Below are 11,702 nucleotides of genomic sequence, written 5' to 3' on the forward strand. Positions count from 1 at the left end.
TCACCAGCAGGGCCGGCGACGAGGGACAGGCGCGGCACAGACAGGGCTCCACGGGCACGGCGCGCACGCCGGCAACATGGTCGAAATCGACTGTTGAAACAAGGCTTGGACGGCGGAACGGCGCGCGCCAGAGCATCTAGAGGTCACTGCGGTTCCATTTGAGGACGAGGGCCGCCGAAAGATGGGGCGCCACGGTGAAGTATTGACAACGGTTGGAAGCTTCTGGAAGTTTGGGGGAAACTTTGATTTTGGCCGGTGGGGTGGACGGCGGGCGTCGAGGAGTGGTCGAGGAAGGAGCCAAGGAAGTGGAGAAGCTTAGGGTGTGGGATATTGGAGGGGGATGGCTGGGGTACAGAGGATTTGGCCGGTGAACAAGAGGAGCTCGTGAGCTCGTCAATGGAGAAACGCGACTGGAACTTGAGGTTTGGGGGCAAAGAGACTTGGCGGAGGGGCCGTTTTGTGGCCGGGCGAGGAGATAAGGATGCCACGGCATTGAGGATAAGGACGACAGGCTTGCTCCCCGGGCATTGGTGGCAAGGCGAGCGCCGGTGCTTGAAGGTGGCGTGGCGGCCATGGCGTGTGAACGGAGCAGCGGGGCGTTCGCGCCATTGGGCTGAGCGGATGCGTGCTAGAGGGGGAAGATAGGTGCGGCACAGGACTGGGCGAGAGGGGCGCCGATGGGTCGCTTCACGCCGGCGATAGGGTGAGGCGAGCTCACCGGTGGAGCAACCACGTGGCGGCGGCGCTCTGGCGCACGGGTCGAGCGCGCTCTGACGTTCCAGCGGAACGTGACGTCGCGCGTCCAGGCCGGTTTCAAATGCCATTTTCTCGAGATTTTGCAAAGGAAGTCGAAATTTTCCCCAACTAAGAATGTCCTGAAGTCAAACTTCAAAACTTAGAAAGAGAGTTGGTTCGAATCTATTATAGATTTAAGAGATACAAGGCCTCAAAGTTTGGTGCAACGCCTAAGACTTAGCTGATTTTACAGTTTTGGGCTGAGTTGACTGTTTTGGCTGACTTTGACTCAAGTTTTGAAAGGCTTCAGTTGAGATTTGGTCCTGGGTCAAATAAGTGAAATTGTAGAAGACTCGTAGTACTCAAACTTTTATAAAGGTTCCAGCTCAAGTTTAGATAAAAATTTGTGAGAAAAAGAGCTGCCAAGTTGAGGAATTTCTCTGTTCCAGCACTTAAGTTTTTAAATGGAATTTGATTTGCTACTGATTTTAATTCTAGTTTTTGAACTCCTTCCTCTTCCATTTAGCAAAAGTTCAAATAAGCAAAGTTGTTTGTTTTGCAAAGTTCTACAACTCTTATTTTGCCCAAAATTCAAGTTTTTATATAAAATTCCAAGTTTTGAATTGCTTCCCAATTAAGCTTTAAAGGGTATTTTTGACCTTTCAAGAGCTTGGTTAGTTGCTAATTACTTCACTTAGGCTTAAGCAAGGTTAATTAAACTAGGGTTGTTACAATAAGTTTGCTCAGGAATTTGGCATCAAAGTCTGCAGCGACTTTGTGTCTGTTCCAGCCCGTGTGCTGCCTCCACCCTTGGTAAATTTGCTAGATTCCCTTTTTGTTTGCAAGAAGTTGATTGTCAATGAATCACTTTGTCGTTTAATTTTTTTTAGGAGTACTAAGTTTCTTTATTGTATTTCAGTTGAAATATCATGACTCTGGTAGGGAGAAAACTTGTGCCCCAAGTGCTGGACAATGGAACATGATTAACAAGGTGATTCTATGCTCTTAGCTAGAAATGTCTATATGAAGCTTGTTGAGTATTGCTTTAGTTGTCAATAATTTATTATGAAATTGTCAAGCATCATTGTTGACTGTTTGTGAAGCCTTCAGGAATTTGAGGGTATATGTCTTTTTGTTTGATGCTGAAACTATCAGTACCAATTATGTAGATCAGCCTTTAGATGTAAGAAAGCTTTCTTACTACTCTGTGTTTTGGTGCCCTTTTCCAGAAAATGATCAACGGTGGAACTATTGATAACTGGACTTGTTTGAACTTTTCACGCATGCGTCCTGAGGAGGTACAGAGGTTCTGTATGGATCTGACCCATATGTGCAATGCCACAGGAATGGTAAGTTGTCCACTACCTGTATGTGTTCTGAATTATGATGTGTTATGTGGTTATTCCAGGTAGTTTGCTATATATGACGGTTGGCTTATTATCATACCTGTAGAATGTCAATCCAAGGCCATTTGTTGAAGTCAAGTCAGCTGCTCCTAACCATATCGAAAATGCTTTGAGAGATGTACACAGGAGGGCCACACAAATGGCTGCCCAACAGGGAGCAGGAAATCAGCTACAGCTTCTAATTGTAATTCTGCCTGACGTTAGTGGTTCCTACGGTATGCACACAGTTATCTAGGTTGTACACAGCTTTGCAATTTGTTGGAATTTAAATAATATACTTATGACACTCTTACTTTTGCAGGAAAAATTAAAAGAGTCTGTGAGACTGACATCGGAATTGTATCCCAGTGTTGCCTGCCAAAGCATGCTAGCAGGCCAAACAAGCAATATCTGGAAAATGTTGCACTCAAAATCAATGTCAAGGTGAGATATATATATTCTTTGAGTAAAGTTTTTGTTTTGGTTCTTTCTTGCAGGAATGTAATGATTCTTTTCCTTGAGCAGGTTGGAGGGCGCAACACAGTTCTTGAGCGAGCCTTTGTACGCAATGGCATACCCTATGTGTCAGAAGTCCCAACAATCATCTTTGGCGCTGATGTCAACCCCCCCCCCCCCCCCCCCCCACCACCACCACCAGGAGAGGACTCCGCATCATCCATTGTTGCTGTTAGTTTCTTCTTATAACTGTCAATTTCTTAATTATTATTTAGTTTTACGATGTGCTCTTACAATGTGATAATCGTGCTCTTACATGGTGCTACTTTTCATGTTTGTTCAGGTGGTGGCATCAATGGACTGGCCAGAAATCACCAAGTACAGAGGTCTTGTTTCTGCTCAACCACACCGACAAGAGATAATAGAAGACCTGTTTACCGTCAGTAAAGATCCACAGAAGGGGCACAATGTTAATGGTGGCATGATCAGGTTAGTTGTGGTTGATCTGAGTAGACTTACTGTCAGTTCTCACATGGTTTATCTAATGAACTGACATGGTCTTGTTTGTAGGGAGCTACTTATTGCTTTCCGCAGGAAGACAAACCGCAGGCCATGTACTGCTTCATGAAATGGATGCCATCAGAAAGGTAACGATTCCCTGCATCATAGTTTGTTTGTCAAATATGGTTTGCGTCGCTATATGTTGATGGTTTGTGACTGTTGCTCCTTTTCTGTTTCAAGGCTTGTGCTTCTTTGGAGGAGGGATATTTACCTCCAGTCACCTTCGTAGTTGTCCAGAAAAGGCATCACACGAGGCTTTTCCCTGAGGTTCACGGAAGGCGTGATATGACTGACAAAAGTGGAAACATTCTCCCTGGTTAGTGGTTTTGGTGTAACTGCTATTGAGTACATATAGCTGATTCTTCTGCAAGCATTTTCTGATATGGGATTGTTTTGTGCTCTGTGCTTCAGGAACTGTGGTTGACCAAAAGATTTGTCATCCTACTGAGTTCGATTTCTACTTGTGTAGTCATGCTGGTATTCAGGTAATTATATGTCAGTACCTTGGTGCGCATTCTTTACCCAACATCATTATCGGATATTGAGTGTCAAAATATTTCTGTTACGGAACAAGTCGGCCCACCCATTACCATGTCCTTTATGAATGTGAACAGTTTGGTCCAAAATTGATACCTAATTATCCATTATGCGAGTATTTAGCAATTTAGCTCCCTGCACCCTGACTCTTGCATGTGGTACTGGATTGTGATTCACTCGCCCTTCTATCTTGTGGTGTCCAGAACTCAGCATTCCGGGGTTAATTAGTCCATAAGTCAGAGGCTCTGCAAAAAAGGATACCAATGCAATTCTATGTTTTCTGAACTGAGGAGAGCCGCTGTCCCTAAGGTGGTCGGTCTCCCTGTTGCTATTGGGTGAGTGGTGCACCAGAATCACAAATGTTCCTTTCAATGTATATATTATCTTGTCATTTTCAGTGTTTCTTTCTTCAGAAATTGCATTTTCAGTTACAGTGGGACCTTTTCATGCGCAATAGATTGATTGCAGCTGTACTTGTTGGCATCTGACCACGGTGTTAAGGTGTCTGCTAGCGCTTCTGAGTCCTCTGAAAACTGCAATGAGGAAGATGACAGGAATATATAAGAACAGTGGTTCTAAACAGTCACACCGTTACACGCATCATGAGTCCTCGGAGAGAGGAAGCATGTGTGTGCCTATGTGGATCGCTATTATACTTGGCCAAATTATTCCTTTGAATGGTATATCATCTTGTCATTTTCAGACCTTTTATTTAAAGTATTGCCATGTTCAGTACAGTGGACACCTTTTCGATCGCGTGCACTATGAATCGTGATTCTCTCGTTCTCGGGCTTCGAACACGTACCAATCAAAGAAAATACGCCTTGCATAAACAGAAAAAGGATCGCGTACTTACTGGTTTCATGATCATTCTATCATCCATCATATGTTTATACCATACATGGCCAAAGACAAATTGAGTTCATGTTCATGACTTTCGGCTGTAATTTATTATATTATTAATTAGTCCATTCTGTCGCCTACGGGTAGCAGATTGGAGAGCTGAGAAATCCTGGACGTCGGTTAGTTTTCGACGGCACGGATCCTACCATCCCCATCCTCGGCTCGGCAGCATCCGGCCCGGTCGTCAACCAAACAACCTGCTCCCCTGCGGGTTCCCCTGTTCGCCTTCGCCCCGCTGGTGGCATCTCTTTCCGCCGCCGAACCCTCCTCCGCCCGCGCCGCGGGTCCCTCCCTCCCTCCCTCCCTCCCTCCCTCCCTGATCCTCCGGCCACCGGCCGCGGCGCCACTCCCGGTCTAGAGGTGTTGGAGATCCGCCCGTCCCAGCGAATTTGGGAAGATGGCAAACATCCGTGCGCTTCTGGTCGGGTAAGATGTTAGATGCTACCGAGGAATTCGTGCGGATTGCGATGCGTGTCCGCTCGGCTATTTGCCATTTTTTTTCTAATGCTGATCTCCCGCAGCTTGTCGCGCGCAAGGGGTTCCTTAGCCGAGGCTGGGCGATGTGCTTCCTTAAGGTATAGCATTGCATATTTTGTCAATGGGATCGTTCAGTTTTATACTGTTGTGGAATCGTTTTGTTGGTCCATGTACTCGGTGCCGGCACCAATTTTGATACTAGGGTTAACTAGTTAGCTGTGAATGTGGATTAGCACATGTGTAGATTTCATGCTTTGATTATTTGCAATAGATGATTGTTGGAATTAGGTATTGAATTTGCAGTAATTAAGGAAGTATACCCAAAGGTTGCAAGTCCTTTAGTTTGTGATCACCTATATCTTTCTTCTGTACAATGTTTTTTTTCTTCTGAAGTACGATCTCTTTCCAGGCCATCACTCCTAGCATCAATGGTTGAACATTACAAGGTGAGTTCAAATTTTGATCCTTTTCATCAATCAAACTGCTACTTATTTAGCATTCCTATTTCAGGTTCCCTTGCCAACCCGTTGGTTCTCCTCAACAGGTATAACCACATGCCTCACATTGTTAATCTGATATGTTATAGATGGACAGACAAAAAAAAATATTTCAATAGTTTGACCCTGTAGCTCTGTTATCTTGTAAGTCTTTGAATTAATCTATCCATTGCTTTGCATAAACAGGAAAACTTGAAATATTTAAACCGCTAGCTTAAACTCGCGAAATTACCAAGTTTTATATGGTTTAGCTCTTATGTTTCTTGGTTGTCTGGCAATGTAATTTGATGAAAGAAAGTCCCTATGCAAATTAGTATGCTGTATTGGATTTTCTATGTTAACAAACTTATTTCTACGGACATGTTCCAGTCAAGAGAAATTTTCTAGGAACTATTATATGACCCTTTTTCACATTTGAAACGAAATTGTAACTAAAAACATGTACCAAAATATGCTGTTAGCATGTAGCAATCTATGGCACTATCGTTAATATGTTCTTATCTTTTCACAGGGCTTCCTCCACATCTGGTGGTTGGGATGCCAGCACTGTCCCCTACTATGGTAAAAACTTAATACATGTTGCAAGCTTTGTTTCTTTGTTCTTTATGTATATTCCATACTCTGACATAGTTTTCATTAGAACCAAGGTAACATTGCGAAATGGAGAAAACAGGAAGGAGACAAGGTTAGGTTTCTGCTAACTGATATTTCATTATACAAATATCCCATTCCCAAAATAGAATTTCTTATTTTTATCACTGTCAGTATCATTAAACACTCTATGTTGTTTGCAGATAGAGGTTGGTGATGTGATATGCGAGATAGAAACTGATAAAGCCACTCTTGAATTTGAAAGCCTTGAAGAGGGGTAATGTCCTGAAAGACAAGTTTCTCATTGGGTTTAAATCTATACTGTGGACTGCGAATATGACAGTTTCTGAGATTTGCCTCTAGAATTATGATTTTGCATTCCCAAGTTTACATTTTCTGCAAAGTATGCTCTAGACTCATGAACTGTCACTATGAAAAAAGTGCTTTCCATTACAATAATCTGTTCAGTGGTAGAACGTGTCACAATGCTTTAGGGATAGGTTGAATGAAACTTTTTCAATAGTTTTAGCTCTGACATTTTGCATTACATGAACCTCCCTGTATTCCTTTTTTACTGGAAAAATTCATTAACATTCTTGCAAACCTTGCTCATAGTTTATTTAGACAATTCTGGTCAATATAGTGCTCCAAGTCAAATCAGTGTAATGTGCTATACTTCTTTCCTTCACCTAAGAAATTACCAAAACTTTGCCGTTATGCGTCAATTACGTAGATTACTTAAGAAAGTTCCAGTAATTCCCGTGCAAGTCTATCAGTATGAAATACATTAAATGTTTAAGTTTTTAAATAATTGGCAGTAATAGAACACAGTTACTGTTTCATTTAAGTTTTTACTTGTCTTTATCTAATTTGTGTTTGGTCATAGTTTTATTCTTTTGGGACACCCTGTCTTTTCTTGTCATGAATGCTTTGTTAATTCTGCATACACCATTCTTGTTTAACCTAACCACGTTAATATCTTAGGTATCTGGCCAAAATTTTAGCACCTGAAGGTTCAAAGGATGTTCAGGTTGGACAACCCATTGCTGTCACGGTATAGCTCCATGACTGGTGGCGTCTATTTCCTTTCAACATCCATTTTAAATTTCTACTGATTGCTGTTTGTCCATTTAAGGTTGAAGAGCTTGATGATATTAAAAGCATACCAGCTGATACATCCTTCAGAGGTGAACAAAAGGAAGAGCAGTCAACAGAAAGTGCACCACAAACTGATGTAACTAGTGTGTCTGAACAAAGCTCAGTAGTGAGCCGAATCAGTCCGGCAGCTAAGTTACTTATCAAGGAACATGGACTGGATATGTCATCACTGAGAGCATCAGGTCCCCGTGGCACCCTTCTGAAAGGGGATGTTCTGGCTGCACTGAAGTCAGGTGCAGTTTCAAGCTCAGCCAAAGAAAAGAAGGCTCCAGCGGCACCTTCATCTCAGCCAACTCATGATTCCCAGGCTCAACCAGCCACTACTTCACAAAAGGCTGATACATATGAAGATATTCTGAATAGTCAGATACGTAAGGTACTCTGTTTAACTCTTTCGACTTTTGTAGATATTATTATAAATATTTTTAGTTATGTTACCTCGTGCATATAATAAACTTAAAAACTATAGTCTGAGATCAATCTAAGTGCTAATACCCAAGATCAATCTAAGTGCTAATACTCAAGCTTTCAGCGCCACACTGAACTCCTCCAGTCCGCCTACCATGCATCTAGCTACAGGTATTGTAGGATGGCCCAGAGCCCCAGAGTTTCTCACAATGAATCAATTTATTAATAAACTTCATGTTCTCTATATATATTATTTTAGATTAAAATCAAGGCTTCAACCTAAAAAATTGTAATATAAGTACTTCAAATATTTGCTGCTGGGGATGGATTCTGGAAATGTGTCATTCCATTTTATAGCCTGTTTCGTCCATTTATCTATCTGCTGGATATTCTGTGCATGATGTTTTTGATGAAAATGAACTTGGTCAGGTCTGTGCATTACACTTAGAATGTACACAATGTTTCAGTCTTTCAGAAGTGTCAACCTTTTTTTTTGTATCATGCAGGTTATTGCAAAAAGGTTGATTGAATCAAAACAGACGACTCCTCATTTATATCTATCCAAAGGTTTGTATCCATTCCCTGCACATGCTATTTTCTGATGTTATTGACATGATGATATAAGGTTTGTATCCATTCCCTGCACATGCTATTTTCTGATGTTATTGACATGATGATATGTGTTGCATTGTTCTCAGATGTTGTACTTGATCCCTTGCTCGCTTTCAGGAGCGAACTGAAAGGTTTGTAATTTATTTCCTTTTATTGGTTGTTTCAGTGATCAGATAAGAAAAGGGCCTTCTTTGCTCATGATTTTTTTATTGCAGAGCAACATGGCATTAAAGTTTCAGTAAATGATATCATCATAAAAGCTGTGGCAATTGCCTTGCGGAACGTTCCTGAAGCAAATGGTAATTCCTAAAGAATTAATTAAATATCAAATTAGGCCTCTGTTTTATTTTTACTCCAGATGTATGTTTGGCCTAAACGTATGAACTCCACAATGACTTCCCATTCTTGGGAAGCTTAATGATGACGGCTGCCCAAGTTACTGGACCGTGTTCTCTTTGAAAGGTAGCAGCGATAGCATCCCACTGACCTGCACAAATATGATTCACTGATTCATTCACATTTTGCTTGAATGGGTCATGATGAAGTTCATACACCACGAAGGGAGTTTGTGGATTATACACCTCAGTTGGATAGTACTCCCTCCGGTCAGTATTATTTGACGTTTCAGACAGGGATTTTGACTTGCATGTAGTTCTATGTGCTTGTCTGAAACGTCTATTAAAAGTGACCAGAGGGGGTATGAACCTAAGCTAGTATTAAATTAGATTAACATAGTATGGAATCCCCATAACCTGAATTTAATCAGCTTCACAATCATACTTTGGTAGTGTTTGTTCCGTGGTATGAAACATAGCCACATAGGATAGTCACTGGACGGGCAGCTTGGATGGTTAAATCATTGCCCAATCAAGCTTATACATTGATGTGTCCCCTTGTACATTGTACAAGTACTGGAGTAATGTGGTGAGCATTGCAGCCAACCATCGAATCTCAAGTTTAGCTTCTGCCCTGGTTACTTTGTTTCCCTAAGATCCTTTTCCAAATGTATATTGACTCACTTGACAAGCATAGTGCAAGTGGCAAGCAGCCATGCACATGTTGAGTGTTTGACTGGTGGTTGGCACTTTGGCAGATTCCAAGTAGAATACTACTGAGTATTCTAGTTTCCTATCCTAGGCTTCAAACATAGCTAGCCAGACCCTGTCTTGTTTTTTGGTACAGCTGAACATACATTCTGCTTTTTTGGTGCTCCAGTATAGCTCTCTTTAGTCTCCAACTCCACTTTTGAAAAAATGAATTATTTTTCATCATTTTTCAGCTTACTGGAACAGTGAGAAGGAAGAAGCCCAAAAGCATGATTCAGTTGATATATCTATTGCTGTTGCCACAGAGAAGGTATGACTATATCACTATAAGAATGCCAAAAAATTATTGTTAGTGTATCTTTGGTGCCTCTAATGATTGTCTTTTCTATTCTAGGGCCTGATGACTCCAATTATAAGAAATGCAGATCAAAAGACTATATCAGCAATATCCTCAGAGGTATAAGAATGTTCCAATATTTTATATGTCCGAATGCTCTCACGGCTATTGATCAGAGTCATGTAAATGTAGCTCTTGCCATTAGCAGCCATCAAGCTTGTATATGGAAGCATTAAAATTGCAAAACCTTGTGGTCAACACTTTTCTAAGAAAATTTGTATTTCTGTGCTTAAAGGAATTTTAATTTTCAATCATTGTATGTCATGGTTTTCTCCATTCCTAATCACTCAGGTTAAGCAGCTAGCTGAGAAGGCAAGAGCTGGGAAACTTGCACCTAATGAATTTCAGGGGGGGACTTTCAGGTAAATGATGTCTGCCTGTTTGTAATTGTTCTTCAGGGAATCCTGCACATTGTGACGTTCCGTATTTTGACATTTTTACAACTCATGCATGCAGCATCTCAAATCTTGGGATGTACCCCGTGGACCATTTTTGTGCGATCATTAATCCTCCACAGGTTGCTCCCACTCTCACACCTCTTGTCTTCCCTAGTAAAGTGATCTGTTGAATTTGTACTGATGATTCCTATTCATGTCTTCTGTCAGTCCGGTATCTTAGCTGTTGGTAGAGGTAACAAGGTTGTTGAGCCTGTTGTGGACAGTGATGGTATGTTTCCTCGACATTGCGCTTTCCTGCTCATATCAATTGTGGACATAATATTAATCCATGTGACTTTTGTCCAGGAAATGAGAAGGCTGCTGCAGTTACAAAAATGAGCTTGACGCTGTCTGCTGACCATCGTGTGTTTGATGGGCAAGTAGGAGGTACTGATTCTTTTTTCGCTTTTGTATTTGTTTCCGCTATTATTCTTTTTTATTTGTGTTTGGTTTCCCTATTACTCCCTTGTCTAATTCACCTCTTTGCACGGGGGACAGGCAAGTTTTTCACGGAGCTGGCATCGAATTTCAGCGACATTAGGAGACTGCTACTGTAAATGGAAGGAGGTGGATGTCGTGTTTTGAAGAATTCTTTGTGGCAATGCTGCTCAAGAAAAGAGAACATTGAGATGCAACTCGGGGCTCAGTTGCTTGATCGACAGCCCATACAAAAGTAACCAATTTTGTAATAATTCTAATAAGAAAGAATTAGCACCTCCAGAGTGTTTTTTTCCCTTTTAACGTTAGTTGGGAGGAGGCAAGGCATGTCCTGAGAATTGACAGATACGGTGCCACATTTCATGTTTAACGTGGTTCTGCAACATTGATCCTTGATGAGGTTTCCTGCGTCTTAAGCAGATCTCGTGTTTCCTGTGGATTTCTGGCGGAGACATTAGATGGACTCAGCGCATTTTGTTCATGATACATGGAAGTAATAACAGATTGGTTAACTCTTCACTTTCTTCATCTGTATAGACTATTGTCATCTGGTTTTGCGAACCGATCTGCTGCAGTAGCGTTCGATTTTTGCTGCTGTTGCTGTTATTGCTATTCCTACCGTACTCGTTTTGAATTTTTTAAATTCATAAATTTTACTATGCATTTAGATATGTATTATGTTTTCATAATAAAAGATAAGGATTTAATTTTTTAAATTTATAAATTTTACTATGCATCTAGATATGTACAATGCATCGGCATCTAGATATGTACAATGCATCGGCATCAATGGGGCGCAGTGACGGCAAGCTGCCACTGGCAAATCCACTGATCTCACAGTGTGCTGCAAGGCAGCGCCGCACCAGCACGCCCACGTCGGCCCGACGACACCAAAATGCTGCGGGGGGGCTGCCGTAAGTCCGAAACCAAACCGCGAATCGCGATCTCAGCGGCAAATTCAAAATCCACAGCAGCCAGAATCAAACCCGCCTGGCGAAATCCACGCGGCGCAGCGGCAGGGCAGGCGGAGGCGGAAGCGCGCGATCGGGCTCGACCCTTGCCCA

At 41.9% G+C, this 11,702-nt stretch overlaps 1 protein-coding gene and 1 pseudogene across 1 annotated transcript; both read left to right on the forward strand.

The window, feature by feature from the left end:
• Positions 1–4,411, forward strand: part of LOC101783376 — a 7,605-nt pseudogene extending 3,194 nt beyond the window's left edge.
• A 378-nt stretch (positions 4,412–4,789) lies between these two features.
• LOC101771199 (dihydrolipoyllysine-residue acetyltransferase component 1 of pyruvate dehydrogenase complex, mitochondrial) lies at positions 4,790–11,166 on the forward strand. The gene is made up of 19 exons (XM_004981293.4): positions 4,790–5,003; positions 5,099–5,152; positions 5,464–5,500; positions 5,565–5,598; positions 6,063–6,112; positions 6,192–6,236; positions 6,346–6,419; positions 7,127–7,196; positions 7,278–7,676; positions 8,215–8,275; positions 8,407–8,451; positions 8,536–8,619; positions 9,600–9,676; positions 9,761–9,823; positions 10,055–10,125; positions 10,220–10,280; positions 10,369–10,429; positions 10,507–10,587; positions 10,699–11,166. Exons 1-19 carry the CDS (start codon positions 4,975–4,977, stop codon positions 10,755–10,757), a joined length of 1,455 nt encoding a protein of 484 aa, XP_004981350.1. The 5' UTR covers positions 4,790–4,974; the 3' UTR covers positions 10,758–11,166.
• Positions 11,167–11,702: the final 536 nt, after the last annotated feature.

The sequence above is a fragment of the Setaria italica genome, chromosome IX, assembly GCF_000263155.2.
Source record: "Setaria italica strain Yugu1 chromosome IX, Setaria_italica_v2.0, whole genome shotgun sequence".
Classification (NCBI taxonomy): domain Eukaryota; kingdom Viridiplantae; phylum Streptophyta; class Magnoliopsida; order Poales; family Poaceae; genus Setaria; species Setaria italica.

Excerpts from the sequence above, each read along its gene's own strand:
- LOC101771199 (XM_004981293.4), top strand. The coding sequence starts at position 4,975 with ATGGCAAACATCCGTGCGCTTCTGGTCGG. Across the intron at positions 5,153-5,463 it reads GGGCGATGTGCTTCCTTAAG|GCCATCACTCCTAGCATCAA; the intron begins GTATAGCATTGC and ends ATCTCTTTCCAG. Across the intron at positions 5,501-5,564 it reads CAATGGTTGAACATTACAAG|GTTCCCTTGCCAACCCGTTG; the intron begins GTGAGTTCAAAT and ends TTCCTATTTCAG.